The 25110-nt window shown below is 43.2% G+C and overlaps 8 protein-coding genes across 8 annotated transcripts; 4 read left to right on the top strand and 4 right to left on the bottom strand.

The window, feature by feature from the left end:
- Positions 1–911: 911 nt before the first annotated feature.
- On the top strand, positions 912–1591 carry O0I10_007189 (uncharacterized protein; the record flags this gene model as incomplete). Its single annotated transcript, XM_058487207.1, has 2 exons — positions 912–972; positions 1044–1591. The coding sequence occupies 2 exons, from the start codon at positions 912–914 to the stop codon at positions 1589–1591; spliced, it is 609 nt and encodes a 202-aa protein (XP_058342022.1).
- A 37-nt stretch (positions 1592–1628) lies between these two features.
- On the bottom strand, positions 1629–2359 carry O0I10_007188 (uncharacterized protein; the record flags this gene model as incomplete). Its single annotated transcript, XM_058487206.1, has 4 exons — positions 1629–1909; positions 1963–2081; positions 2144–2229; positions 2297–2359. 4 exons carry the CDS (start codon positions 2357–2359, stop codon positions 1629–1631), a joined length of 549 nt encoding a protein of 182 aa, XP_058342021.1.
- A 3171-nt stretch (positions 2360–5530) lies between these two features.
- Positions 5531–6616, bottom strand: O0I10_007187 (uncharacterized protein; the record flags this gene model as incomplete). The annotated part of the gene is made up of 3 exons (XM_058487205.1): positions 5531–5608; positions 5666–6331; positions 6410–6616. 3 exons carry the CDS (start codon positions 6614–6616, stop codon positions 5531–5533), a joined length of 951 nt encoding a protein of 316 aa, XP_058342020.1.
- Positions 6617–10692: 4076 nt separating this feature from the next.
- O0I10_007186 (uncharacterized protein) lies at positions 10693–11325 on the top strand (the record flags this gene model as incomplete). The annotated part of the gene is made up of 1 exon (XM_058487204.1): positions 10693–11325. One exon carries the CDS (start codon positions 10693–10695, stop codon positions 11323–11325), a length of 633 nt encoding a protein of 210 aa, XP_058342019.1.
- A 1025-nt stretch (positions 11326–12350) lies between these two features.
- Positions 12351–17442, top strand: O0I10_007185 (uncharacterized protein; the record flags this gene model as incomplete). Its single annotated transcript, XM_058487203.1, has 10 exons — positions 12351–12689; positions 12758–12885; positions 12949–13121; positions 13188–14322; positions 14383–14484; positions 14544–14818; positions 14878–16456; positions 16515–16584; positions 16643–17256; positions 17325–17442. The coding sequence occupies 10 exons, from the start codon at positions 12351–12353 to the stop codon at positions 17440–17442; spliced, it is 4533 nt and encodes a 1510-aa protein (XP_058342018.1).
- A 577-nt stretch (positions 17443–18019) lies between these two features.
- Positions 18020–19750, top strand: O0I10_007184 (uncharacterized protein; the record flags this gene model as incomplete). Its single annotated transcript, XM_058487202.1, has 3 exons — positions 18020–18256; positions 18319–19088; positions 19159–19750. 3 exons carry the CDS (start codon positions 18020–18022, stop codon positions 19748–19750), a joined length of 1599 nt encoding a protein of 532 aa, XP_058342017.1.
- A 70-nt stretch (positions 19751–19820) lies between these two features.
- O0I10_007183 (uncharacterized protein) lies at positions 19821–22687 on the bottom strand (the record flags this gene model as incomplete). Its single annotated transcript, XM_058487201.1, has 9 exons — positions 19821–19912; positions 19979–20552; positions 20611–20929; positions 20994–21001; positions 21083–21229; positions 21285–21386; positions 21588–21698; positions 21777–22610; positions 22667–22687. The coding sequence occupies 9 exons, from the start codon at positions 22685–22687 to the stop codon at positions 19821–19823; spliced, it is 2208 nt and encodes a 735-aa protein (XP_058342016.1).
- An 832-nt stretch (positions 22688–23519) lies between these two features.
- On the bottom strand, positions 23520–24877 carry O0I10_007182 (uncharacterized protein; the record flags this gene model as incomplete). The annotated part of the gene is made up of 7 exons (XM_058487200.1): positions 23520–23904; positions 23973–24109; positions 24173–24226; positions 24280–24376; positions 24440–24478; positions 24554–24645; positions 24707–24877. The coding sequence occupies 7 exons, from the start codon at positions 24875–24877 to the stop codon at positions 23520–23522; spliced, it is 975 nt and encodes a 324-aa protein (XP_058342015.1).
- Positions 24878–25110: the final 233 nt, after the last annotated feature.

The raw sequence follows: 25110 nt of genomic DNA, 5'->3' as shown, positions 1-25110 counted from the left end.
ACGCACACACACACAGCAAGCTCTTATCTACTATTACTGTTCTACTTTGAACCATTCCACAACCCACCCACCCATAGTATTGGATACAAATCTATTGTTCTCAATATCAACATGACATTGTCCTTCATAAAATCCTATTCCGGGTATTATCACTGCATTTAGGAGTATCACTTTTTTATACCATCATGTATCATCATATAAACACCCTCTATCTTCTATCCATAAACGTTAATGATGTCCCTAGAAGCTATCATCGTCTTTTTCCCATTACTAAAATTATTACTTTTGGAAGCTTACATGAAGCTCCTACATGACCATGGCTGTGCTCGGAAATCATGCCCGGTCAACAACCGAAACCAAGAGCCAAATCAAATAGAACAAGCATTGTCCCATTGTTACACTACGTTGCGTTAAACATTTTCCTTGACGCATCCAGGAACTGAAACAATCCATTATCGACCATAGGTCACCCAATGTAACTGCTCTAAGGCAATCATTAGGTTATGGTTGACGTGGCATTGAATTCGGGCTAAATGAATAAGGAGGCAACAATCTCGGCTCACCCCACATCCGTCAAGCTGCTACTACTACTACTGCTTATCGCCAAGCTCATTGTTGTGGATACCCCATGCCAGTGTACTATCCATGTACGTTGTTGGTATTGAGTCGTTAGACAATGTACATGATGGATCATTGAAACAAATAAGGATGCAAGGAAATGGTTGGGGATTGGATGATCTACGCTGTAACATTGTCGATCGTGCAACCGTGCAGTTGTTGAAGATGAATATCACCCACCCAATTCAGGGCTGCTGATACCTCTCCCTTGTTCCTTTTTCTTTCTCTTTTTTTCCCTTTGTATATAAACCATCATTCATACTTTTTGCCATTTGACCCGCAAGGAATCAAACATGAGCTTAGATGAAGCAACTCTACCACACAATGCAAAGTTTGATATCGCTGGTTCAGGAGGTACCTATATGAGATACACTCTTCTTCGCTATCCATCACAATGGCTTACATACATTCATATGTCGATAAAGGATCAGCTTTTCGCCGATTCTCAAAAGAATCAAAAATATCAACGTCGCTTGACTCATCAATGAAACCAGCTCATCGTCATCAGCATCATCGCTCATATTCAGACTACACACATCCATTTGCCTCATTGCCAACACCCGCCGGTCTGGTACGCCCCCAGCCACGCCGAGGTGCAGTTATGCAACATCGCCGTGCAGTTTCCACCAGTGCTGCCGATCTTTTCATGCAAACATCACACCACAGTCAAATCCCTTTGTCATCATCATCATCATCATCCACTACCCTTTCTACAGCTGAAGAATCCGCTGAAAAATACAAGTGCCTTTATTGTCAAAAAGGATTCTCTCGACCTTCATCACTCCGTATCCACGTCTATTCTCACACTGGTGAAAAGCCATTTGATTGTCCAGAGCCAGGATGTGGGAGGCGATTTAATGTCCAAAGTAACTTGAGACGACATCTTCGAATTCACCGAACAACACAATCCCGTAAAAAGTTTGATAGAACAGCCATTGTTGCTATTGCTCCTGCCCATTCCCATGTTACGTAGAAATCCTTCAAGTATATAGAGTAATACAATATCCTATTTATTCCTTTTCATTGCTAGCTGCTGCTGTAGGAGAAGATGAGGATGCTGCTGCTGCTGCTGCTGCTGTAGGTTGTGATTCAGCCATTTCTTCATCCTCCTCCTTTTCTTCCTCCTCGTCATCAACATCTTCCTCCTCATCGTCTTCATCCTCTTTGCGCTTTTTAGGTTCAGGTGTGCCTTCCTCCTCATCATCTGCATCACGCTTTTGCCCCCGAGCCTCGTCCTCAGTCTTTTTATCCTTCTTGCGTTGTTTCTTGTCGGATTGCAATTGCTGATACGCTGTTCAGAGAGTCACTATACTATCCTTTCTTTCACATGAACCTCCTACATACCTGCAAATGATTCCTTCAATGGTTGAATGAGATGATCAAGCTCTAGTACTTCCATGGCCTTGAATACGTCGGCTGCACTGATAGTTTTGTGATTGGCACTCCTAGCGGTGTCGTTGGCACTATAAAGAGAGCGCCTTTTTGAATAAATGCTACATTATCCATGATATGAAGGTATAATTACACTGAACTCAAGTAGTTGATGAATACTGTGGCAGACTTGCTGACAGCCGTCTTGGCTTCTTTTTGCAGTGCTGTACCAGGAGGAAGCTGATTCAAACATATAAAAAGATTGAGTGGTCGTGCGACATGCTGATCCTCAAGTGCGTATGCTTACGGCATGTTTCAATACTCGTGAAATGTTGGCTTTGGGAAGTTCGTTGTCTTCGATCGATGACATGGTGTGTCTGTGTGTGTATATAAATGGGGGTGAAAGAAAAAGTGAACACGATACCAGCGCGCTTGATCAATTTTGATTCTACGCGTGCTCTAGAAATGCAAGCGTGTGCGTTGGTTGCCATGCAACATCCTCATCCATCACTACAAGCTATACCTACATAATTGATCCTGTTAGCCATTCAAATCAAGTATTCTCCCTACACAACTTGGCGCTTTCATACCCTCGTATTGATTGATAGAGCAGCTCTTTCCAACTATGAATCGTGCCATACCAATGTCAACTGTCACCAGCCCACCAGCATCAGCATCACCTTCAAATCATGCTAGAGCTACACTTCGATAAAGATGTCGCCAATGTATATAAAAATGAGCCAGCAACTATAGCCGTATTAGTGGTAGTAAAGGCAACTTAAGTAATGAAGTTGGGACGGTGTGGGATGGATAGCTATGCACATACGACACAAAGAATGCAGCCAAAATAAAAAACCAACTTCATTATGTCAATGTTGGGTACCTGTCAATCTTTTGGATATTGCATCCATCAACTATGTTGGTCACTGGAACCGATACTATGTACATGGATATTTGAGGAGAGGGAGAGGAATCACGCGGTTGAAAAAAAAGATCATGTCGTAATGTTTGTATCCCACTACACAGTTACCCACATCACCGCTTCTTTTACAGTAATGTCGTTTATCGGCTGGGTTCCTGATAAGGTCCCGTGGCCTGCTGTCTCCTTACTCTTTGTCAATCCACGCGATTATTTGTGTGACACAATCACTACCACCACTTGTCAGGGAGTACGACGAGGAGGAGGACAACGAAATGCCCACTCAGCTGACGATGTTTTGAATCCGTCACAAAAATACATTACATTACAAGCATCATAAAGAATCAATGATCATAGATATATAGCTTTAATGCAACAAGATTAGAAAGCAAAAAAAAAAAGCAAAGGAATACAATGGTTCTAAATACATTTGTGCAAACAATGAATGCTGCATACAATGAATGTGGGCATGTGCAGTGCGTGGATAGAGGTATAATGTGCAACAAGATAGCAATATGAGCAGGTATACGGAACACAGGAAAAGTACTTGGTTAGTTCTAGCGTCTTCGCAAGTAGGGACAATGAGCATCATGGGCAAAGCGAGAAACGTCAACGCCACATCCAGGGCAAAAGCCAGTAGCCAAAGTGCAAGTAGGTTGGTAATTGGATTCAGTGAAGCAGCAGGACATCTTGGTACAGGTTCAATTGAGTTCTTGTTCCTACATACAACAATGGCTTTATATATACGCATGATTTCGGTATCCTGTTGTCGGGTGTCACGTTGACCATTCAAATGAGAACATAATTACCCATGTTTACAGCGTCGTACCTTGATTGTGATGAGGTCAACAAAACGACACATGCGCCACTGAAAATGTGTGCACCATCAGGGCTGAGTCGCGTCATCAAACCCCACCACGCGATTTATGTTCATTGGAAACAGCGCTGTAGAGGAAAATGTGTATGGATAAACAAATCATTAATTAGGTAACCCGAATCGGTTAATCCTCCTTCCAGCGCTCACGTGTCATTTGTATCGCATAGATGATACACAACAACCATAACATTTTTGATTATTCACACAACAACAGCATGATGATGGACCTCCGATTTCTTTAGAGCCTGAGCAAATTCATGCAAAGTTGACCATCAAAATGAAGCGGACTATCCCGAGCTGGCACAGCTGCTGTATGGGAATGGAATCTACTACTACTACTACTACTACCTTGGAGAAAAGCCAAAGGACTCTGCTTAGCAAGATGTGATGTGGCGAGCGCAGCAGCAACTACAATATGAATCGTTTCGTCGGTCGCTTCTCGATGTATCATTGGTGATGTGCAAGCCTTGTACTCTTTCACGAGATCATAACAATGGCAACTTTGTTATTCCTTGTGTACCCCACACCATTGCATCACCTATCAATCATTGCCTATTACATGAACAAGAAACATGATGGTTGGCTTTATGATACAAATCGATCGAGATGGTATAGTAGTAAATAACTCAAGACGCTATTAAGGATACATCCCTCCAAAAGTACAATGGTACATCTTTGATATTGTAATCCTGGTTCTTGCAAAGCATAGAGGGTGCCGGCAGCAATGACATTTGCATGGACTTGATGGCAACACGTTGATCCAAATAATCATGAAAACCTGACGACAGCTCAAAGCATACTATTGATTGCTGCTTAAGGTTATCCGTTTCAGCGTTGCGTTCTATACATTCATACCGCTATCCCTAAGGGCTAGGGGAACACCGTTCACAATGAACCACTTTTTCCTTACAATGCGGCTGAAACGTGTATTCGATCCCTCCTCTGGTTAGCACTGATAATCAAAAACGGCAGATCCATGAAATTCACGCAGCAGCAACTACCAATTTGAGGACTACAAAACACATTTTCCTAAAGAGAAGTACACGTACAAATTAACAAAAGACATCGTCGTTTAGTAAAGGCAATCAGTTGACTACTAAGACGATGCATATCCTATCTTTGCTACTAGTCAAAGTGCGTGGTTGCAGTGGATCCGCTTCTACACGAGGGTAAGAAATGCATAGCAACGAGTCGATTACTGCTTCATCATGTCCAAATCTCACATCCTTAAAGGAAAACTCAAAGATGCCAGTACGTAGCCATGGCAACCATCAAACCCAGCAAGCTTGACATTTTAGCAACCACAGAGCAAAATTGGCATTCACGAGTATCTACACATGGATTGCATCCTCTAACCATTTCTTTTCTTACAAGTGTGCATTGAATCAGGAGTTGATGTGATGTGATTCAATGCTAACCTTTTACGGAATTTTGGTCGCATAGAGAGTAGTGATGATGGGTGTTGTTGCTGATGCTGCAAGGTGATGCACTAAATGGATTTGATGCATGTGTCTGGGGTCTTTTTAGGATGGAAGTAAATTGAGGGAATGTTTATGTAACTTCAATCAGCCAACTGCTTTATTATAATAATGATACTACGACAAATGTGGATATAAATAATGATGATATGCTGTTGTTGAATGTATGTGTGTGCATGTAAATGGATGGTATGTGTTCTGGATGATATAATGTGTGCCTGTTTTCAATGCATGGATGTGTATGATGAAAGTGAAAAGACTCGTTGTTCATGACGATGGATCGAAAAGCCAACAAGGAACGTTTTCACGACGCATTGTAGTAGTAGTGGGTTGTTGACGTACACCCTATACCCATTTGAATCAGCCATTCCTTCTTCTATTACAAACCATCCTCCCACTTACCAAGGGATTCTTGCTGAATGAAAGGCGGATGCCACCTTTGACCGAGTTGCTCAAGAGGGCACCATTATACTCGTACAATGTTTGAGTTGCACATGCCACATCATCGAATTCGACAAAGCACATGGGGCTACTATTCAACTTTGGCTTGAAACAGAGACGACGAAAACCGGTGGATTGAATAAACATGGCTCTTAGCTCGTCTTCATTGGCATTGAATGGCAAATTGCCCACGTATAAAGTATTGCAAGGTGGATGTTGATCCAAAGTTCCAAGGATGGACTGACGTACCGGGGAAGTGATCCCAGGAGGTGATGGTAATCCATTGCTCACCATAAGACCTGTCAAAGCGGATGATGGTGCCGGTGGTGGTGGTGAAGCAGGATTACTATTCGTGTTGATGGATAGCTGTGTGGATGTGGATGGTGATGGTGGTAATACATGATCCAATAATCCCAAACGCTCTTGCTGTTGTTGTTGATCAGGTACAGAGTAAAAGGCTTCATAAACGGATCGTCGAGCATAATGAAGTCCTCGTTTCGTGTGGAGATTCTTGCGAGCCATTTCAGCTTTGAGGACACATCCTTTCTCTGCATCCACTCGTCGTCCTGTTAACAGCTCTTTGGCTTCCAATGCTTCCAACCTTGTACGAAACTTTGCAAATCCAATCTACAAGATGATGATGATGATGGTAACGTCATCAATCAACAAGCCTAACGGCAGCCCTTTCCATCTCTGTGCTCTTACTATTTGTTTCTTGTTGTTCATATCCTCTTCTTCAGGCACCTTAAGCGTAGCCGCTTCAAATCCAGGAGAAAAGATAAACATGTTTTGAAACTCTCGTTCTTGCATATCTTCAGGGAAGCCAACGACAAAGATGGTGGAGATCTCTTCATTGTGCGGTGCCATGTCGGTGCCGTTTGACATGAGTACATTGAACAAGCTGTTCGTCATTGGCGGCATAAGCGGGAGAACAAAAGCCAAGTTGCAGTAAACGGGTCTTGAAAGAAAGGGAAAGGAAAAGGAAAGAAAAAAAAGACAAGGGAAACTAGCATTGCGTATCCTCCTATACTCTCTTTTTGATATCAACACAAAAGTGAGTTTTTTTTAGCCTCTGTGTGCACTGTTCTTCTCACCTTTGGCATCACTCTTTGGCAGCAACTACTTTGCATAGTCTTCCCTTTCCCTTTCTACATACAACATAGCACACACCTCTTTTAATGGTTCATTCAATAAATATCGTGATTCGTTATGCTTTGCCTTGTCTATTGGGAAGATTTGCAAGTGATTTCCTTGCTCCTTGCGTAAGGGACATTGCTGGTAGTATTACTGCTTTGGATGCAATCATTGTAAATGTAAAATCCAATATTAAAACATGGGGTATCCATGAGCCCTTCGTTGTTTCTAGTAAATCACATACGTTGTTCGCACCCAATGGTTGATGGATAAGTAAATTGTACCGCGTGGTCCGTGCATCCTAATAGTGTTGATCATCCATGATGGCGTAACTGTAAATCTTTTCAACCTCCTTTCCCGCAACCGCCATTGGGAAAACAAAAGTGGTCGTGAGGAAGGAGCAATTAACCAACCATATCTAACAATGGATGTACTTCTCGCATTCGTATCATTGGCCATATGGCATTATATGAATGCTTGTATCCATGACAACGAAAAAGGGTAACAACGACAACGATAGTGACATTCTTCTTGGGTTCATTTTTCTTATGATAAACGTGCTTTCTTTGTAGGAATCTAATTAGACATCGCTTAACACTCACATATCATTGCCGCCAATCTATATGGACTGCCATCATCGATCATGATCACGTGATGATTGCGTAGTATCTTAGAACCACTAACTCAGAGAAGATCCTACTCTTTACTGGTCAGGGTCATTAACCGGTAAATGCATTTAAGAATAAGGGTGCAGCTGCAACTATGACTAATGGATTTGTGATAATGGTTGGGGGTTGGTGGCATTGTCTATGTAAATGCTTGAAGAAAATGGTGCTGTAATCCACAATATCCCAAGTATAGGCAGTGGTTGTTTTTTACATGTACATAAATGGTAACGAAACAAGGAGTGAAGGTGATTTCCTGGAGCTATCAACAAGGAGATTTGGCTGTGACCCGATGTTCTCCCTCCTGAGATTTCCTAATTAGTGCATACACGATTACACTTTCATAATGGACTTGAGCAAATGAAGCATTTATGCGAGGTGGATCTTATATGAATTCTATGTACCTTGCCGATCTCATCCCGGGACATGACTCGTTTTTCTTTGGGTTGATCAGAGACTACTACTACCTATCTCTATATAGGGTAGTGATAACATTATTATTATTCCCTCTGAGGCAAATGACGCTGACTAAACCTGAAATCGTTGGTTCGAGGACACATATCATTATCACCAAATACGATGATGGTGATGATCTTGTATAATGCGATGCTCGTATAACAAAGCAAACTGATCCGATGAAAAGTACACGTATCACGGAGTTCTTGGCATCTGAGTTCAAATGGGTCACACAAAACGCGCAACACACAGACATTTTGTGTTATTGTAAGGCACACCCACCTCCAGGGTGAGTAGTGTGGACGATCTTGGCTATGTAAGTTGAGGACAGCAACAGCAGCAGCAGCAGTGATTGTGGATGGTGGGAGCTACAACATGTCATTTGAAATTGTCCAAATTTGATACTTCACATGGGATTTTTCCTTGAATCCTTTATCCCTGAGGGCGGGATTGTTGGAAAGAGATTTCAGGGACAACCCCACGGGAACACCAACTTGTTGATGCATTTTCATGAACCAATGGGTAGGTTTGTAATGGGTTCCCATTGGTGCTTGGGAGAGCATGTGTGTCGTCTTTCTATTCCTTTTACCACGAGAGATCCGTCAAACGATCGTGGATGCAAGCGTGCCTGTTTTTGTCCGTTATCATCATCATCATCATCCTCCCCCAAACAACATCAACTTCCATAATGGAGATGCATGCCAACAACGGCATGCCAACCCAACATGGACATGCTTTTTTACCGTGCATGGTATAGGGGAGAGTGAATGTGTACCGCACAAGATGGCTTTGAAGCCACGGGTAAATGTATGTGGCAACGCTTGGCACCCATCATCATGGTGTAAACAAGAGACGCGAAACAAGGTTTATCCTACCAGCAGCAGCTCGTTCCGAAATGCGGGGATGATGTATGTGTGTGTGTGTGTGTGAGTAACGCAAATCAGCCACAGACCGCATATACCCTTGATGCAAAAGCCAAAATCTTGCATGATGATGCATGATTCAAACCTCTTGTGTACCCAACCACCAAAATATGTGTGATGGATCAAATGAAACTTTGTGTTCAGTAGGGGTGGTAAGCCACAAACACATACACACTCCTACGACATTATGGCGTGTGTGAATATAGCTGATTGGCTTTGGCCGATCCTAAAAAGTCCCACTCTCTTGTAGATCGCCATGTTTTTTCTCCTCGTTGGTATTAGGAGAATGAATGGTGCAGGGTATAGTACCTTTGTTCCTCCCCCAAATAATAATCTCCCCTCCTTCCCTCCTCTTTTTTACTGGCTCTCGCACTCCAATGGTCATAAATGGATGACAGCATGTGCATTGCCTATGCGTGGCAAATGAACATTTCAGCCATAATGCATGCAAACTGCTTACTACGATTTATTTTTCCTGATTTGTAAACAAATTGGAGTGATCGACATGCCAACCATGTTATTACGCTTCTTGGTGTAACCTTGCATCTCCCCACTGAGTGATTGCCTAGCAACGTGTATTCGATAGACAAAGGCTTTCATGCCATAGCAACGTAACTAGGTGAGGTATGTTGTCGTTACGTGATACGTTTTGGTGCCATTACATTGGGAACATGGGAGTGCCAAGAATCACGATGGTATCGGGGATGACGATGAGATCTGACGGAGAATAGACCAAGCACAGATGATGGAGCCGGACCAAAGATTGGTAAATACCAAGTTTGTGGATTGTGCAAAAGCCCGGTATGCTAGATATGTATGGGACATGGCCCGTGTAATGAAAAAAATGCAACTTGTTGTGGCACAGTGTTTACATGCGAAAGACGCGGGAAGAGTACTATTGTAGTCGACAGCTTACATAATGTTCTTGGCTTTTCTTTGTTGACATGCATCATCATCGATAATGTTGGGGGGGGGGAGAGTGTTGAAGAAGATAAGGGAAGAGTGTATCAAGCGTTGTTGACGTGACTGATTACAACATGTACGAGCATGAGCTGGATGGTACCCGATAGGATTCGATAATACGTATGCGAGAGACAACAGCAATCTAGACCGATGGGATGACCATACTTGGTTATGCATATGCACCTTTGGGCGCAGAATGAAAATTCGGTAAACATTGAGACACGCCAAGAGAAGGTGTTGCTGACATCCCTTTGTCATCCTTTAAACATGATATAGACTCCTCCCAAACGACATCGTGGTGTTTGATGAATACGTAACAATACATGTGTGCCATTGTAATGCCTTCAATGTTCAAGGACTAAAAAGTACTCCCCTTGAGAAGAATGCCTCTATTGTATGAATGAGAGTATGTAATCCTTGTTGAGTGATGTTGATGACGATCGTAAGGGTCAAGAGCACGAGTTCGGTCCATACGCTCGAAAAAGAAGAAGTATTACCCCTTGCATCTTGGTGTGAGATGGAGGTTGTTGTTCAGTGCAGCGGGCGCCACAGTGGTTCTAACCTTCCTTATCCCCTCATCTCCCCCAATATTCTTCATATGGTAGTTATGCCTCACGATGCTGTGGCTGGTGCTTCACGATGAAATCGAGGCACGCTTACATGCACAAGACACGACTTGACCTTATAAATACCCCCCAGGTTGCTGACTTGATGGATTCTACTCATCCTTTGATCGCTGTATATCGTACACTACTACTTTGTCGTGTGTCCATTGCTGCTATCAACCATCGTTTTCACGTTCTGATCCATCGTCAACTCAAATCACACTTTTTGCTTTTGCTGCCTGATGGATTTCAACGTGCCATATTGTATTCCTTTGCATCGTCCACAACTCGACATTGATTTCAACGAACCATTTGCCTTTCCCTGTTCTGATATCTTTTGGCCCATTGAACCTGCCATTGTGTCTCTGCCTCCCGAGCCTAGTATCCACAAGATCAAGAAACGTAAACTTTCCAACGACAACGAGTTTATTGTAAAGAAACAACGTAAACGTATGGAGACTCGTCGATCGTCAACAACAACCGCGTCTACTACGAAGGGTCACGCACCATCGCAACAAACATCGATACCCGAAGATATGGCTACTGTCACCGGTATTGAAGAAGATCTGCAACATTTGCAAGACGAATGGGCGTCGATTGAGATCGTGTTCAACTCTATTCGCAATGCGTTTCCTGTTCAATCGCTGAAGAATGCACCTGAGGAGCTATTGGACGAGGTTGACCGAGAATTGAGTATTGCATATGACGATCTTAAGGCACAAGTCAGACATTTGACCCGCAACCTCCAACGACTGGAAACCGATCTTGCACCATTTCGTCCTTTGAAAAAAGAGGCGGCAGCATTTGTGTCACCAAGCAATCCAGCAGCAACAACAGCAGCTGTCATTAACAAAGCATCCTCCTCACCTTGTTAGCTGTCAAAGTGGATGCTCATTTTTGGGTACAAACATTTCTTCTTCCTACTCCTGCTTATACTCCTCCTCCTCCTCCTACACAAATTCCACATCCAACACGCTCCTCGGTTTTATCTCTCTCTCTCTCCCCCCCTTTCATCTCCTACACGCACACACGTACACACCATTTCATTCCTCCTCCACCACCTTATATTGTTACACCCGTGTTGAGTGCCTTGTATATGCCATCCATCGTCAAATATTTCATCCCTTCCCCTTTCCTTTTCCACCTATGCGGGTAATTGTGTGGCTTGCCATACTATCTTTTTCTTTTTGTACAACTACTTTTGTTTTTATGAGCCTCACTTCTTCTTTTGCATTATTCGTTCTTAAACCTTTTCAGCATCATCCATTCACCATCACCACTACAAGCATTTTCCATGATGATTCTTTTTTTCTTTCTTCTTTCCTCCTTGTAACATGTGCGTCCCGTGGGCAGTAATATTACCATTCAGCACTGTATGTACTACTTGTTATTATGCAAATAAAACACAATCATTGGTAATACGACATATGACCACCACCATCATCATTGTTGGGATAGGATACGTGCATGATTGTCAAAAGAAAGGAGTAAAGTCAATCTTGTACGAATCTGGATAAAAGCATTGTATGTCATGTATTTTGCTATCATTTTGAGTTGTCTTGCCAACCCTTGTTGTCTTCTCTCCTTCTTTTCCTTTATCTACCTTATACAGCACTACAGCATCGCCTTTGCATCACCATCATCCTTACAAGGATACATAGCATTTCATATCTCAAGATCTACAATACCCACAAAACCACACTTTGTTTATCGAATGGTAGTTGTTGAGTGCATAATGTAATCATATGTGGATGGTAAATGTACGTAGGGAATGGGTGATGGGGGTGATGTGGTGGGCCATTGGCGGAGGTACAACAACGACTGCTGAATTTCCAAGAAGGGTTGCTTGGCTCCCTCTTCTTTGTCACCTACACACTCTCTCCACCCGACAATTAGCGCCATGGAGGCAGAGATCCAACTCGCCAAAGAGGGTGCACCTACCTTTGTCTTTGGTCAACGCAAAGACCCTCTACGAATCTTGATTTCACGGACAACGGATGCGACGATGGATGGCAAGCATGCGGTGGACGACTTCCTTGGATTTATGGGCGCGTTAATCAAGGACGACAACGCTATCTTCGAGCAATACAACATCGACATGCGTACTCTATTCATCAACACTTTCAAATGCATGGATACGAGACTCGAAGGTCTTGCAGAGTTGAAACCAGAAGGCGATGCTGCTGAAAAGCTGAAAACAAGGAAGACCAACCTTATTGCTATGATCAAGGGAGCCTTGGTAAAGAGAATACAATCATATCCATTGCACCAACGTTGACTAACGGTAACCCTCGTATGCATGCTCAGGAACGTGATATTTTGACACGCGCCGATTGTTTGATCCATTTCTCCAGTCAAACCTTACAAGATGCTGGCTTGATCATTGACAAGGATATCTTCGATCGCAGACTTGTCCGCTTGAACACCTCCATGATGTAAGTTCATTGTTAATATCTATTTATGTATGATGGATAGCCTATTAACAACATGTATCATAGTTACAAGCAAAACAAGTTCAACTTGTTCCGTGAGGACAATGTGGGATATGCTGCTTTGATCAATGATCTCATCGTTGGCAGCACCGACCATGAATATGACAAGCGTAATCAAGCACCGCCAACACCACTCGATCGTGTGCCTACTTTCCTTCAAACCATCTCATCTCATATTGGTAATAAGATGTCATCCCGGCAATAACCGAAAAGTGATATTAATCATGAAGGTATTCATTGATTAGGCATCTTCCACCTTGATCCCAATCGTGTGCTTGATATTTTGCTCGACTTTTTCGTCAAACAAGTCTTATGCAACTACGTGTTCTGGATCACCCTTTTCAAGCAATCGGCATGGATGGAACATCTTCATCTCGGTGATCTTCCTGATGACGGCAGCTTGGTGATGGCGCATTTACTGGGCTTCAAGTTTGAATACTATCAGACCATTCAAAAGGAGAATCCACCCAAGGAATTGTATTATGCATGTGCATTGCTTATCAAGGAGAAGCTCATTCGACTTCACGACCTTCTTCCCTACCTATATCCTTTTGATTCAGCAATGGCCCAGAAAAAGAAGGAGTATATGGACAATATGAACAAAGAGATCAGCACCAACACAGGCGGTCTTTTGGCACAATTTGGCGCATTGGGTGAAGAGGGTACCACTGAACGTGTGAAGCAGCCCAAGGAAAAGTCCAAATCCAAAGACGAGGAGCAAGAAGCATTGAAAGCAAACGACATTGTTGAATTGACACGTGCGTTGTTGGCCATCGGTGACATTTATCATGCCGAGCTTTTATTCGCCAAATACGACAAATTACTCGACATGTATCCCGAGCTCGCACACAACATTTATCGCATCTGCGACAAGATGCTTGCTCCTATCTACGACACTGTGATCCCTCAACAAGTCAAGGACAAGTACAAGCTCTTTGAGCAACGTGTGCAGGAATCAGAAATCAAGACAGCATTGGGACGTACAGAACAAGAGATGCCTGAACTTGCAGATGTCTTGGTCATGGATAGTCTTCGTGACGATACGCACAATATCAGCAAACGAGAGCGATATGTTTTCTTTTATCGCAATTGGCCGGATGATATTCAAAAGGTCAACACCTTCCAAGATCTATTACAAGTGTTCCTTCCCGTCATGCGTTTGGCTGGCTACAAGATGTATCTCGCTCCCAACCTCGTTGCTAAGCTCTTGTTGATTGTCCGTCACTTGATCGATCGTGAAGAAGAATTCCCTGGTTGCCGGCCTTACTGTCTCAGCATGATTCGCGAAATCCTTTTACCATCCGTTTCATTCAGCCGATGCAATCCTGGAACAATGGCATCTTTATGGGAATTATTGGACAAGCTCACATTCCAAGAAAGGTAAATAATAGAATGAGGAACATGGTTGAATAGCGAGGCACTAATGTCATCTTGGATTAGATATGCTTTGTATGGTGAATGGGGCTCTGATTTCTACAAAAAGTCGATCGAATGCAAGCTTTTAAAGGCACGCACTGAGAGATCTGTCAAATCAGTCATGCAGTAAGTATCAAAATGAAACAAGGAATCATAGGAGTGACTAATTGACCCTGTTCTACTAGGCGTGTTTCAAGAAATGATGTTCGACAATGTGGTCGTGATCTTGGTAAACTTGCCAATTCGAACCCTACGATCGTCTTCAGTGTCATGCTTGACCAGATCCAGTCATTTGACAACATGGCTCCTTTTATGGCTGATGCATGTCGTTACATGGGTGACTTTACGTACGATGTTTTGGGATATCTGATGACCGAAAAGTGGACCGGCTTTAATGGACCTGGTCGCGTAAAGAAGGCCAAAGTCAAAGAAGATGGAATGACATCCACGTGGTTACGAGGTACGTATTGATACCCTTCTTTGTCGATTGCCCCATTGATGCTAACATTTGTTGCATAGCCTTGTCGGTCTTTTCGGGTATGCTTTTCAAGAAACAAGGCCTTGATCCCATGCCATTATTCCGATATATGATCTTGCGACTTCACTATGACGATGCCGTGGATGATCTTATCTTGTTCAATGAGTTTATTACCAAGATATGCGGCATTGAAATTATTGGCAGCACCATGACCGATGATCAGATTTTATCAGCATCGTGCAGTGAAACGATCAAAGCTGAGGCATTTCAACCCATCTCTGGTGACAATCGTAAGGCCAGCAAACGTGTGATTACGAGGACAAAGGAGGCATTACAAAAGGACGGCACAGCTCTAGAGCTTATTGTGTTATTACATCGATTACGAGAAGCATGCTCAAGCGAAGAGCAAATCAGTACTGCGGCTCTTGGATCACGTCTCGATCTTATTCATCAATCCATCAACCAGTATCTTGAAATGATGACAACGATTTTCGAGCCACAAGAATACGATGCACTTATTCCTGATGCCAACACACTTGCCACTGTTTACAAGCTGCCCGATTATTTGACCATGCAACTTGTACGACCCAAAACACGCCACGCCCTTCGAACGTATAAGCCTGATGCTACCGAGACTTACAATGCTGACGAGCCACATCCTGTTTTCCGCTCACTCATCGATCAAGTACCCAATGTTGTCACTGAACCAAGTGTCCTCAACCTCATCACCAGTGAATTCTACACGTTGTTCTGGCAACTCAGTCTTTATGATATCCATGTCCCTGAAGGACATTATCAAGCAGCCATGAAGCGACAAAGTGATATGATTGCTCAATGCCGTGATACACGATCTTCTTTCTATCTCAACAATCGACCTTCAGTGGTGGCTAAAGCCGAACGACAAGCACAAGCATGTCTTGACAACCTCCAAGAAGATTTACCTCGACACAAGGCTGATGTGGAAAAGACGATGCAAATTTTACGGACGTCACAAGCTCGATGGTTCCCAATGAATGTTGATCGGCAACCTTTGATTTCATCGATTATCCAACATTGCCTTTTGCCAAGGAGTATGATCTCAGAAGCTGATGCGGTGTTTTGCTTTGAATTTGTCATGTTGATCCATCGATTGGGTGCTCGCAACTTTTCGAGTTTGACATTATTCGACAAGGTGCTTTCAGAAAACCTACCCACAGCACTCCTCTCCTTCACCGAATATGAAACCACCATCCATGCACGCTTCTTGTATCGCACATTTGCCAAGATTTCGGAATGGCAAAAGGATGAACAACTCTATATCAAGGAGGCTCATGGCGAGGGATTGATTGGTTTCCAGAAAAAGTGGAATGCACAGACATCACAGGATGTATCCAAAGAGGATTTGCTCAACTTTACAGAGTTCAAACGGGTCATGCACAAGTGGCATCTCAAGACGAGTTTGGCTATTGAACAAGCACTCCAATCGGGTGAACCACATCAAATCCGCAATGCATTCTTGATTCTCAAGCAATTTATTCCATATTTCCCCATGATTCGTGAGCATGGCCAAGTGCTTGTCAAGACCACACAAGAGCTTGCTAACCGAGAAAGAAAGGACAATCTCAAGGTGCTCGCAAGAAGGTAATGTATTAATGGATTTTAAATATGGAACTTTTGATTAATGAATGGTGTGTTTTAGTTACTTGGGTCTAATTGAAAAGAGCAAATCTCGTTGGGTCACGAAAGATGTATTCCTTGGATTGAAAGAGGTATGTAAATACTTTGGATATGGTTCTCATGCTTGATGCTAATGCATGTATGCTATAGGCCGAGCCTGAAAAAGCGCCAAGCGAAAAAGCTTCACCAAAGCCATCCAGCAATGATGAGCGGATACCATCACCTGATCGCAAACGTTCAAGAGAAGATACATCCAACACATCGACCAATGAAGGCACATCCTCCAAACGTAGTCGACATGATCATGATGATCGATCATCACGTGAGGCATCCAAAGAATCCAGACGAGAAAGCGAACGTAGTTCAGCACGAGAGCCATCACGATCAGCACGCGATTCAAGTGGCCACCGTGATAGCCGTGAATCTTCTTCAAAGGATCAACCTCGTATTCGTGACCATGCGCGTGAAGCTATTCGAGAAGCAGCTCGTGATTCGGCTCATGCTCGGGATACCAACCGTGATTCGGCACCACGAGATTCGGGGGGAAGATTATCAAAGGAGTCATCCAGAAGTTCACGGGAAGAACAACGAAGGTCAAGTCGTGATCGACGATCAACCAATGCTGGATCTGGTTCGAACTCTACAGCAGCAGCAGCATCAACCAATAACCCAGCATCCACATCCAGTAATGGCGGTAGCAGCAGCTCAAAGAAACGGGATCGGGATGATGATCGGGATCGGGATCGTGGAGAAAAGAGATACAGGTACGCTGAATGATCCTTTGTGTATTATAAACGATAGTAGTACTAATTGAGAACATGCTTGTTAATAGAGATGAAAGAAGTAGTCGGGATGATAGGCGGGAACGAGACCGTGAGCGAGACCGAGACCGTGAACGTGAAAGAGATAGAGAACGAGATAGAGATCGAAGACGTCGTAGTAGAAGATAATTTTCAAACACAACCACTATCAATACATCCCATCTGATGCAATGATACGATGCTTTTTTTTTCTGAAACAATGTCAACGGAGTTAATTATATTTAGATAAGACTATCATGCATTCTCATTCTTTGAAGGAAAAGCTTCTTTACTGCCATTATAGGAAGAAAGAGACCGAATGCGGATGTCAGCCTATGCTACGCTTAGCCTCATCATATCAAGCACGTAGTAGTAATTATTGATTGTATACGCTACAGAGAGATTGCTCAACCGGGCATTGCCATTACTACGTGTCTTTGTAATGATCTATGAGGCCATGAAGGACATTTCGCTTGATGTTGGATAAGGAAAGAAGCTGTCAAGCACAATCACGTCAACATAGCTTTTGGCGCCTTGCATCTAGCCATTTGACGTATCGAGCAGCATCTTGTTACAAAACGAGTATAGTGTTACACAGCCAAGCTGATTACGTTGATAGTCGTACAATGTCATCACAAAAGGAAAAAAGAGGCCGACAAACCTAGCATTTAATACGCCTTTTTCATTCTTGTTTTCCCTTCACTTCTTCCTCTCTCTTCAAGAAATCATGTCAAGCACGCAATTATTGAAGGATACACTAAGCGATTGGCTTCTCCCTGTACTCAAGTCGCAGCCGAACATACGTTCCTTGATTATACGTTTTGGGTTAACGAGTGCAGCAACGTGGGTGGTGGCACGCTATTTTATTTATCGGTTGTACCTGCATCCTGCCAACTCGATTCCAGGTCCACGGGTCGATTGGATACCGTTGCTAGGCAACATGCGAGAAATTATTCGTGACCCTGTAAGTATTGCAAACCTTTGATGAATGATGATGATGATGAGTAATAACGTTATTTCTTCTAGCCTGCTGTACCTCATCGAAAATGGGCTCAACAATACGGCAGCGTGGTGTGCTACCATGGAGCATGGAATAAGCCAACAGTGCTAGTGACCGACCCGGAGATTATCAAGCAAATTTTGACGTTGGAGCACTATGACTTTGTCAAAAATCCCCAAACACGTCGATTTTTGGCACCTGTGGTGGGTGAAGAAGGCGTGTTGCTAGTCGAAGGTGATATCCATCGACAGCAACGTAAACTACTCAACCCAGCATTTTCATTACAAGCCTTACGTTCGTTGGTACCCGCCATCGTAAAGCCTGCGCTCCAGCTGCGCGATAGATGGCTCTCTGAATTACAAGATAATCAACCCACAACCATTGTGGTGGATCATGGCCTTTCACTTGCCACACTTGATGCCATTGGTTTGGCAGGATTTGGCGCAGAATTCCAATCCGTATTGGATGCACCTCTTGACACGAGCGGTGGTCGTCTTAGTCAAGCGTATTTGGATCTTACGTCTGGTGACAACAATTTGGCTCGTGGTATCGGTCTCTTTATACCTGCTTACAATCATATCCCAACACAACGCAATCGATCATTGAGACGCATCATCAACACACTTCATGCTGAAGCACTTGAATTGATTAAACAAGGACGCAAGGAATTGCTGCAGCAACCAGAATCGAATCGAGCGCTCTTGTCGTTGATGCTACGTTCCGTTGATGATGATACAGGACGAACGATGACTGATCAAGAATTAAAGGCTCAATGTTTAACATTCTTGGCAGCAGGGTACGTAAAACGATAAAAGAAAAAGCCACCTATGTGCTTATTTTAACATGGATGGATGCATGAACAATAGGCACGATACAACAGCGGTGGCATTGTCATGGGGATTATATTTGTTGGCGCAGCACAAAGATATCCAAGATGCTTTACGTGAAGAAATCATGCCTGTGTTTGCTAATGTGGATACGGAGGAGATGCCATCCTATGAACAAGTCAACAATTTGCCGCTGCTTAATAACGTGTGCAAGGAGGTGATGCGTTTGTATCCACCTGTGCCTATGACATCCCGTATCACAGCCAAAGATCAAACAGTGCTTGGTGGTCGTTATGTAGTGGCCAAGGATACTACTATTATCATGTCGCCATTAATCACCCATCGGGATCCAAAGTACTGGGGAGATGATGCAGACACCTTCCGACCCTCTCGATGGGAAGAGGCTCCTGCCAATCAAGCCAACCCCTACGTGTACATGCCTTTCTTGGAAGGAGGTCGTAAATGCATTGGATACCGCTTTGCTTTAGTAGAGTTTAAAATCATTTTGGCTATTCTTCTTACACGTCTTCGATTCTCTGAGGAACCAGGCTTTACACCTTATATGCGTCAACAAGTCACTTTACGTCCCAAACCCAACATGAAACTTGTCGTAGAATCTTGCAATCAATAAATATTACAATTTGTCTTTATTCACAATGATGACGACGATGGTAACAAGTATGTATTCCTTCCAACCAATGTTATTTGGCCATTCGCAACTGGTTTGCCTCAAGCGGTGAACCATCGTCAGTAGTGGGATCATGACCCTTATTATTATCCCCTCCCAATTTTTCTGTAAAGGTCATATTACGATTAGTGATATAGGTGACAAAGTCAAAATGAGTCGTATTATACTAACCATCAACGCCCGAATCTCGCTTTCTCGGCAATGAAGATGCTTTAAGCATTTCATCCCAGGTCATTAAATCATCTTCTTCGCTGCTTGGATTATGGTTGCTACTGCTGCTGCTGACACGTCGCGATGACAACGGGCTTTGTTTCGATTGAGTGATAGCGCAAATGTTCTCCATGCATTCATGTAGCGGCAACATGCGTGATTGATATTCATTAATGATATCGCGTGTTGTTGGCGGTGTATGCGAGGATTGATTTCCCCCATTCTCGCCGTTGGCTGGTAGCATAGTGGCAAGTCGTAGCCATTCTTGCCATAATCGTTGATACGTTTCTGCTTGCATGATACGAACCTCATTCATTACAATATCAAAGTACTCTGCAGCAAGAGCAAGGAATGATGGTAATTCCTCAACAAGTTGTGTGTGGATGGCCATATACGCTTCATCGTCAACCGAGCTTTCAGCACGCTCATGATCTACCACCTTGCGAGCACGTTTAGCAATCACTTGTGCTGGTCGATCAAAAAGTCGATGATAAGTATTCAAACGTGTAGACACCAATTCTTGGGCTTGCCGTTCCTTTTGATTCATTATGGGTGAGCTGTCATGGTATTTGTTGTATACGTGGATGACATACCAATTCCTCTGCAATGCAATCAAAGGTCACTTTACTAAACTCTTGAATAGGTCCCCATGGCCCATAAAAATCCTCCATGCTCACAGCAAATGTATGTGTTTGTGCGCATAATGCTTTGACCATGTCGACCCACGCCATCAAACGATCGGCTAATTGATGGCCTACTTGCTGTTGATATTCGAATCGCTGATAGAGTGTATCAAAAATGGCGTCCTGCGCCATTGTCGATGCCTTGTCACCATTATTGCTGTTGCCCTTTTTGCCGACAGCTTTTTTCAAGCGGTACGCACGTCGTGCAATCGTCTTGTTGATACCATGCCTACAACACAATAAAAGTTAGCATCCTTTTTTTTGGGAGGGGGATACAACAAAGTGGCACTTACACCATCTGCTATTATTGTCAAAAGTAATCATGATGGAGATTTTAGCAAAATCACACGATACACGAAAACAAAGTGGGGGTTTTACCTACGCTCGTCTGATCAGGCTTCCCAGTAAGGATCATCTCAGCCATATCCTTGCGTCGTTTCATTTCATTGATATAGTCAGCCACGCGTTGAATGTCTGCGGCAGCAGCCTCAAGGTCAGGATCTGTTGGGGATGCCAAGTTGGCCATTTCCTATTCTCACCAATCAGCTACAGCAGAGCAAATGAGCCTTTATGGATAAGCTTACCTGTAACAGCAAAGGATACTTGAGCACACGTTGGACCGGTTTAATAAGCAAACTAGGTAAATCCCAACTTGTCGTTCGTCCTTGCATAGCTTTATAGCATGACTAGAGCGATAGCTTTAGTTGACTTGCGTATGATTGAGATCCAATTAAGTGGGGGGTTACGGTAGTTTTGATGGTGCGGGGTATACTTGTAACTCATGGAGGCCATGATAATAATGCTCCTTGTGTGTGTTTTTCTTCTCTCAAAATCCACCACCCCACATACTCCTTTCACCTCCTTGTTGTCATTTTCTCCGTCATTACCTTCAAAAAAGATTGCACCTCAGCTCTTGTTTGTTGTGCATGATTGAGAGCATTAATTACATCTTGGTGGCGTTTACAATACGTGCAATAGACTTGCTCTATCCTATCCATCTACATATAGGAAGAGGTAGAAGAAGTTTCGTTAGTGAGAGCTATACCCAAAAAGGCTATGTTGGTCTTCATTATTACCATTTGCATAAAAACTTGACCGATATTGTTTTCGTCATTGCATAACAAGGGCACCAACTCCTTTTCCAGATCCAGGATAGCAGTAATGTTACCAAACAAAAGTTTATGCTCGTGTTCAGTAAAAGGTGATGGCGTTTCGGGGAACATGTATATATCGTGAATGAGCTGTATGTCTTGATAGTAAGCCTTTTCTGTTTCAACAAGCTCCTGGATAACATGAGAAAGCTTCCCAACAGTAGTGGTAGTGATGCTGCTATTGATACCGCCACAATGTGAAAAACAGGATGAGGAGGACGTGGATACGCTGTCGTCATGGTCCGTTGCTGAGTAATATAAAGCGGAATGAGGGCGTCGTTGATACTGGTATGCAGGTGGTGGTGACATGGGCGATACGGATGAGACGTTGCTAGGTGAGGTAGCCAGCGTTGTTTTCTTGTTATTGATGTGCTCTCGCAAACGATGGAATGATTTGACTCGGCGAAAAGAAGACATCACCCTTTTTGGGGATGTAGTTGTGGGTGAAGATGATGAGCCAATGCTGCTGGTGATAGAGTGTGCAATAGAGCAAGTCGATGATGACGCTGGTATGGATCGATTGTTGGTGCTGGAATTGTTATTATTGTTGTTCATCATAGAAGCGATCGATAGCTTGGTACGTAATCGTCCTTTCTTCTTATTTTGCTGTAATGGTGCTAGCTCATCATCATAATCTGCATCGGTGGATGTTTTCGATGGCGCTTGAACAATGACAGTGTCGAATAAATCCTCTGTGAATGACGATTCTGTACTCAGCCAGCTTGCCATCAGATGCTCATTCACAAAGCTGTGAATCTCCTTTATATATGAAAAGAATGAGATTCATGATAGCATGATACTATCAATAAATGTACCTTGCTCATATCATTATCCATGTTGTGAATTAGCTGAGTGTATTAGACAAAGGAACGTGTGTTTGTGCGTGTATAAGGAGAGGGAAAAGAAAAGAAAAGAGGAAGAAAGAGACAAAGACAATGACAAAGAGCAAGAAGAGGAGTGAGGAAAAGAAAAGTAGGTGGCTCCTCCAGGTACGGGTAGTATATTACGCTTCTTCCTTTCCCCTCACAAACAACATTTTGTTGCTATTAGTGCTCCCCATACCCCTTGTTCTCCTGTTCCTGGCATTTCCTATTTTGAGTTGGATGAGTATACAGAGCGTAGTGCGTGTATCCAATCTATCGATCCAAGCTGGTTGTACATCACGGAGTTAAGGGAGACCTATAACAAGGGATCAACAGCAGCGGTGAACCACGTTTCATGTGCGCAAGCTTCTATTTCTGGCACCTCTGAATGGATGCAGCATTTACTGGTTATCAAGGATTATAGTGATTCCTCCTCATCCCCTTGTTGCATAACGTCAGTTCTTCTCCTTCTTCTCTCCTTTGATGTTACCGCGTTCATTTACTACATATCACATCACGTTATTGATTCATGAAAAAAGATTATCCACACACGTAAAGTTAGATGTTTGTAGCCTGTTCATGCGGTGGTATACCCATCATTTATCAATGTTACATGAAAATAAACAATGATCAGCTATCCATACTGTGGTAAGGTGATGTACATGGAAGGGAAAAGAAAAGTGATCAAGGGGCTGCTTGGTATTGCATATGCACAATCATTGCGACATCAATGCACCTTTCCCGCATACATAAATATGTTAGCAAGTGACCCTTTTATTTATGACATGTGCAAATAAAAATGGCTTTAATAGGCACTGTAGGTAGCATTGAGTCGCATTTTGAGATGCTTGGCAGCCGTGAGGGGTGGAGTAGCAGCTTGATTGGTGCTTCTTTTGATGAAACGACTAGGCACTGGCTCGAGAACAGCTTGACCACCCTGACAAAAGTATGCCATACTATAGCGTGGTTTCATTTGTGTCTCTGGAGTAAAGACAACACGATGTTTGGTGGAACGTAAAAGGCCATTTGTCCAATACTCAAGGCAATCTCCTAGATTCACTGTCAAGCAATCCTCCAAAACGGGTGCATCCAACCAACGTATCTCCTCGTCACCATCACGATTAGCTTGGATCTGTAAACCAGCAACACCATTTTGGAATAAAAGGGTCAACGATCCATAATCCGAGTGTCTGCAACAACCAACCTGATGAGCATCCCACCCAATCTTTTACCTCACTCCTCATTGCCATCCTCTCACCTTCCAATACGAATATCATCTGTTTCGGATGCATGCTCCAGCGGTGGATAATGAAGTAAGCGCAACACGTCGTTTGATGGCATCTCATATTTATGACGTGAAGAAAACCATGCACGGCCACCCTCGGATTCTGGTATCTATGCAAAATGCAGGTAAATAATAGATACAACAGCGCTGCACAGCCTAAAGTACATGCATACTTCCAAAGCTATCGCAAGACATTCCATGATTTGGGATACAATGGTGTGACATGTCTATTCGGAGAAGAGTGAATAGGTCTCAATACACCTTTGCGTATAACAAATACCTTGACAAAATGATCGACTTTGATGCGAGCTTCATCAAACACGGGTGGCAAATCTTGGGCTGGCTCATTTTGCTTAAATTTGGCAACATGAAAGGACCTAACCAGAAATGTGGAAACAAGGTAAATGGATGTCATTGTTGCCATGGTATCACACACGTACTCTTTGTAATCACCCTGTGCATAATGTTGGGGATCCACTCTATTGGTACAGCACATACACATAAGCCTTTTGGGGGATCAGGTGCATTTCCTCCTCTTCCTCCTTCTCACTTACGCTTCTTGACGCACACTTGAGTAGCCAACATTGTCCTTGGTAATGGCATAGACAAGTTTTTCTTCCTTGGGTCGTGCAAAAAACTCTTTACTCTAGAAATGAGTGGGTGGAGTTAACATGGTGGGAGTTGACAATTGTCGTCGCTCTACTTGCCAGTGCAAACATGTCCTGCACCTCGTTCCGATTCAAACCAAAGTTGCGCAAGTAAAAGAATCCAACATTTTCGGCTGCATCAAGTATCTGCTTAGCACATGCGTGGACATCGGTGTGAAAGAGTGAAAAGTCAATGACGGGAATATGAGAGATGTCAGAGGTGATGGTCATCACGTTGTTGCTTGCTGACGGTGAATGGAGAAGAGAAAAGAGAGAGTAAATGGGAGGGGTATAAACCAAAACGATGCAAGAAAAAAGAGCAGATCATGCAGATCATGCAGCATGCATGATATAACGGTTCCCACACCAAGATGGTGGTATTTGTCGTCGTGATGACATGAGATAGCATTTATAAAGTGCGACATTGGCCGTTGTATACAAAATAATAATAATAATATGATGCT

Source organism: Lichtheimia ornata, assembly GCF_029851405.1.
Source record: "Lichtheimia ornata isolate CBS 291.66 chromosome Unknown scaffold00034, whole genome shotgun sequence".
Taxonomy (NCBI): Eukaryota; Fungi; Mucoromycota; class Mucoromycetes; order Mucorales; family Lichtheimiaceae; genus Lichtheimia; species Lichtheimia ornata.
The sequence above is the reverse complement of the archived record's forward strand: the minus strand, read 5'-3'. Positions and strand labels throughout refer to the sequence as shown.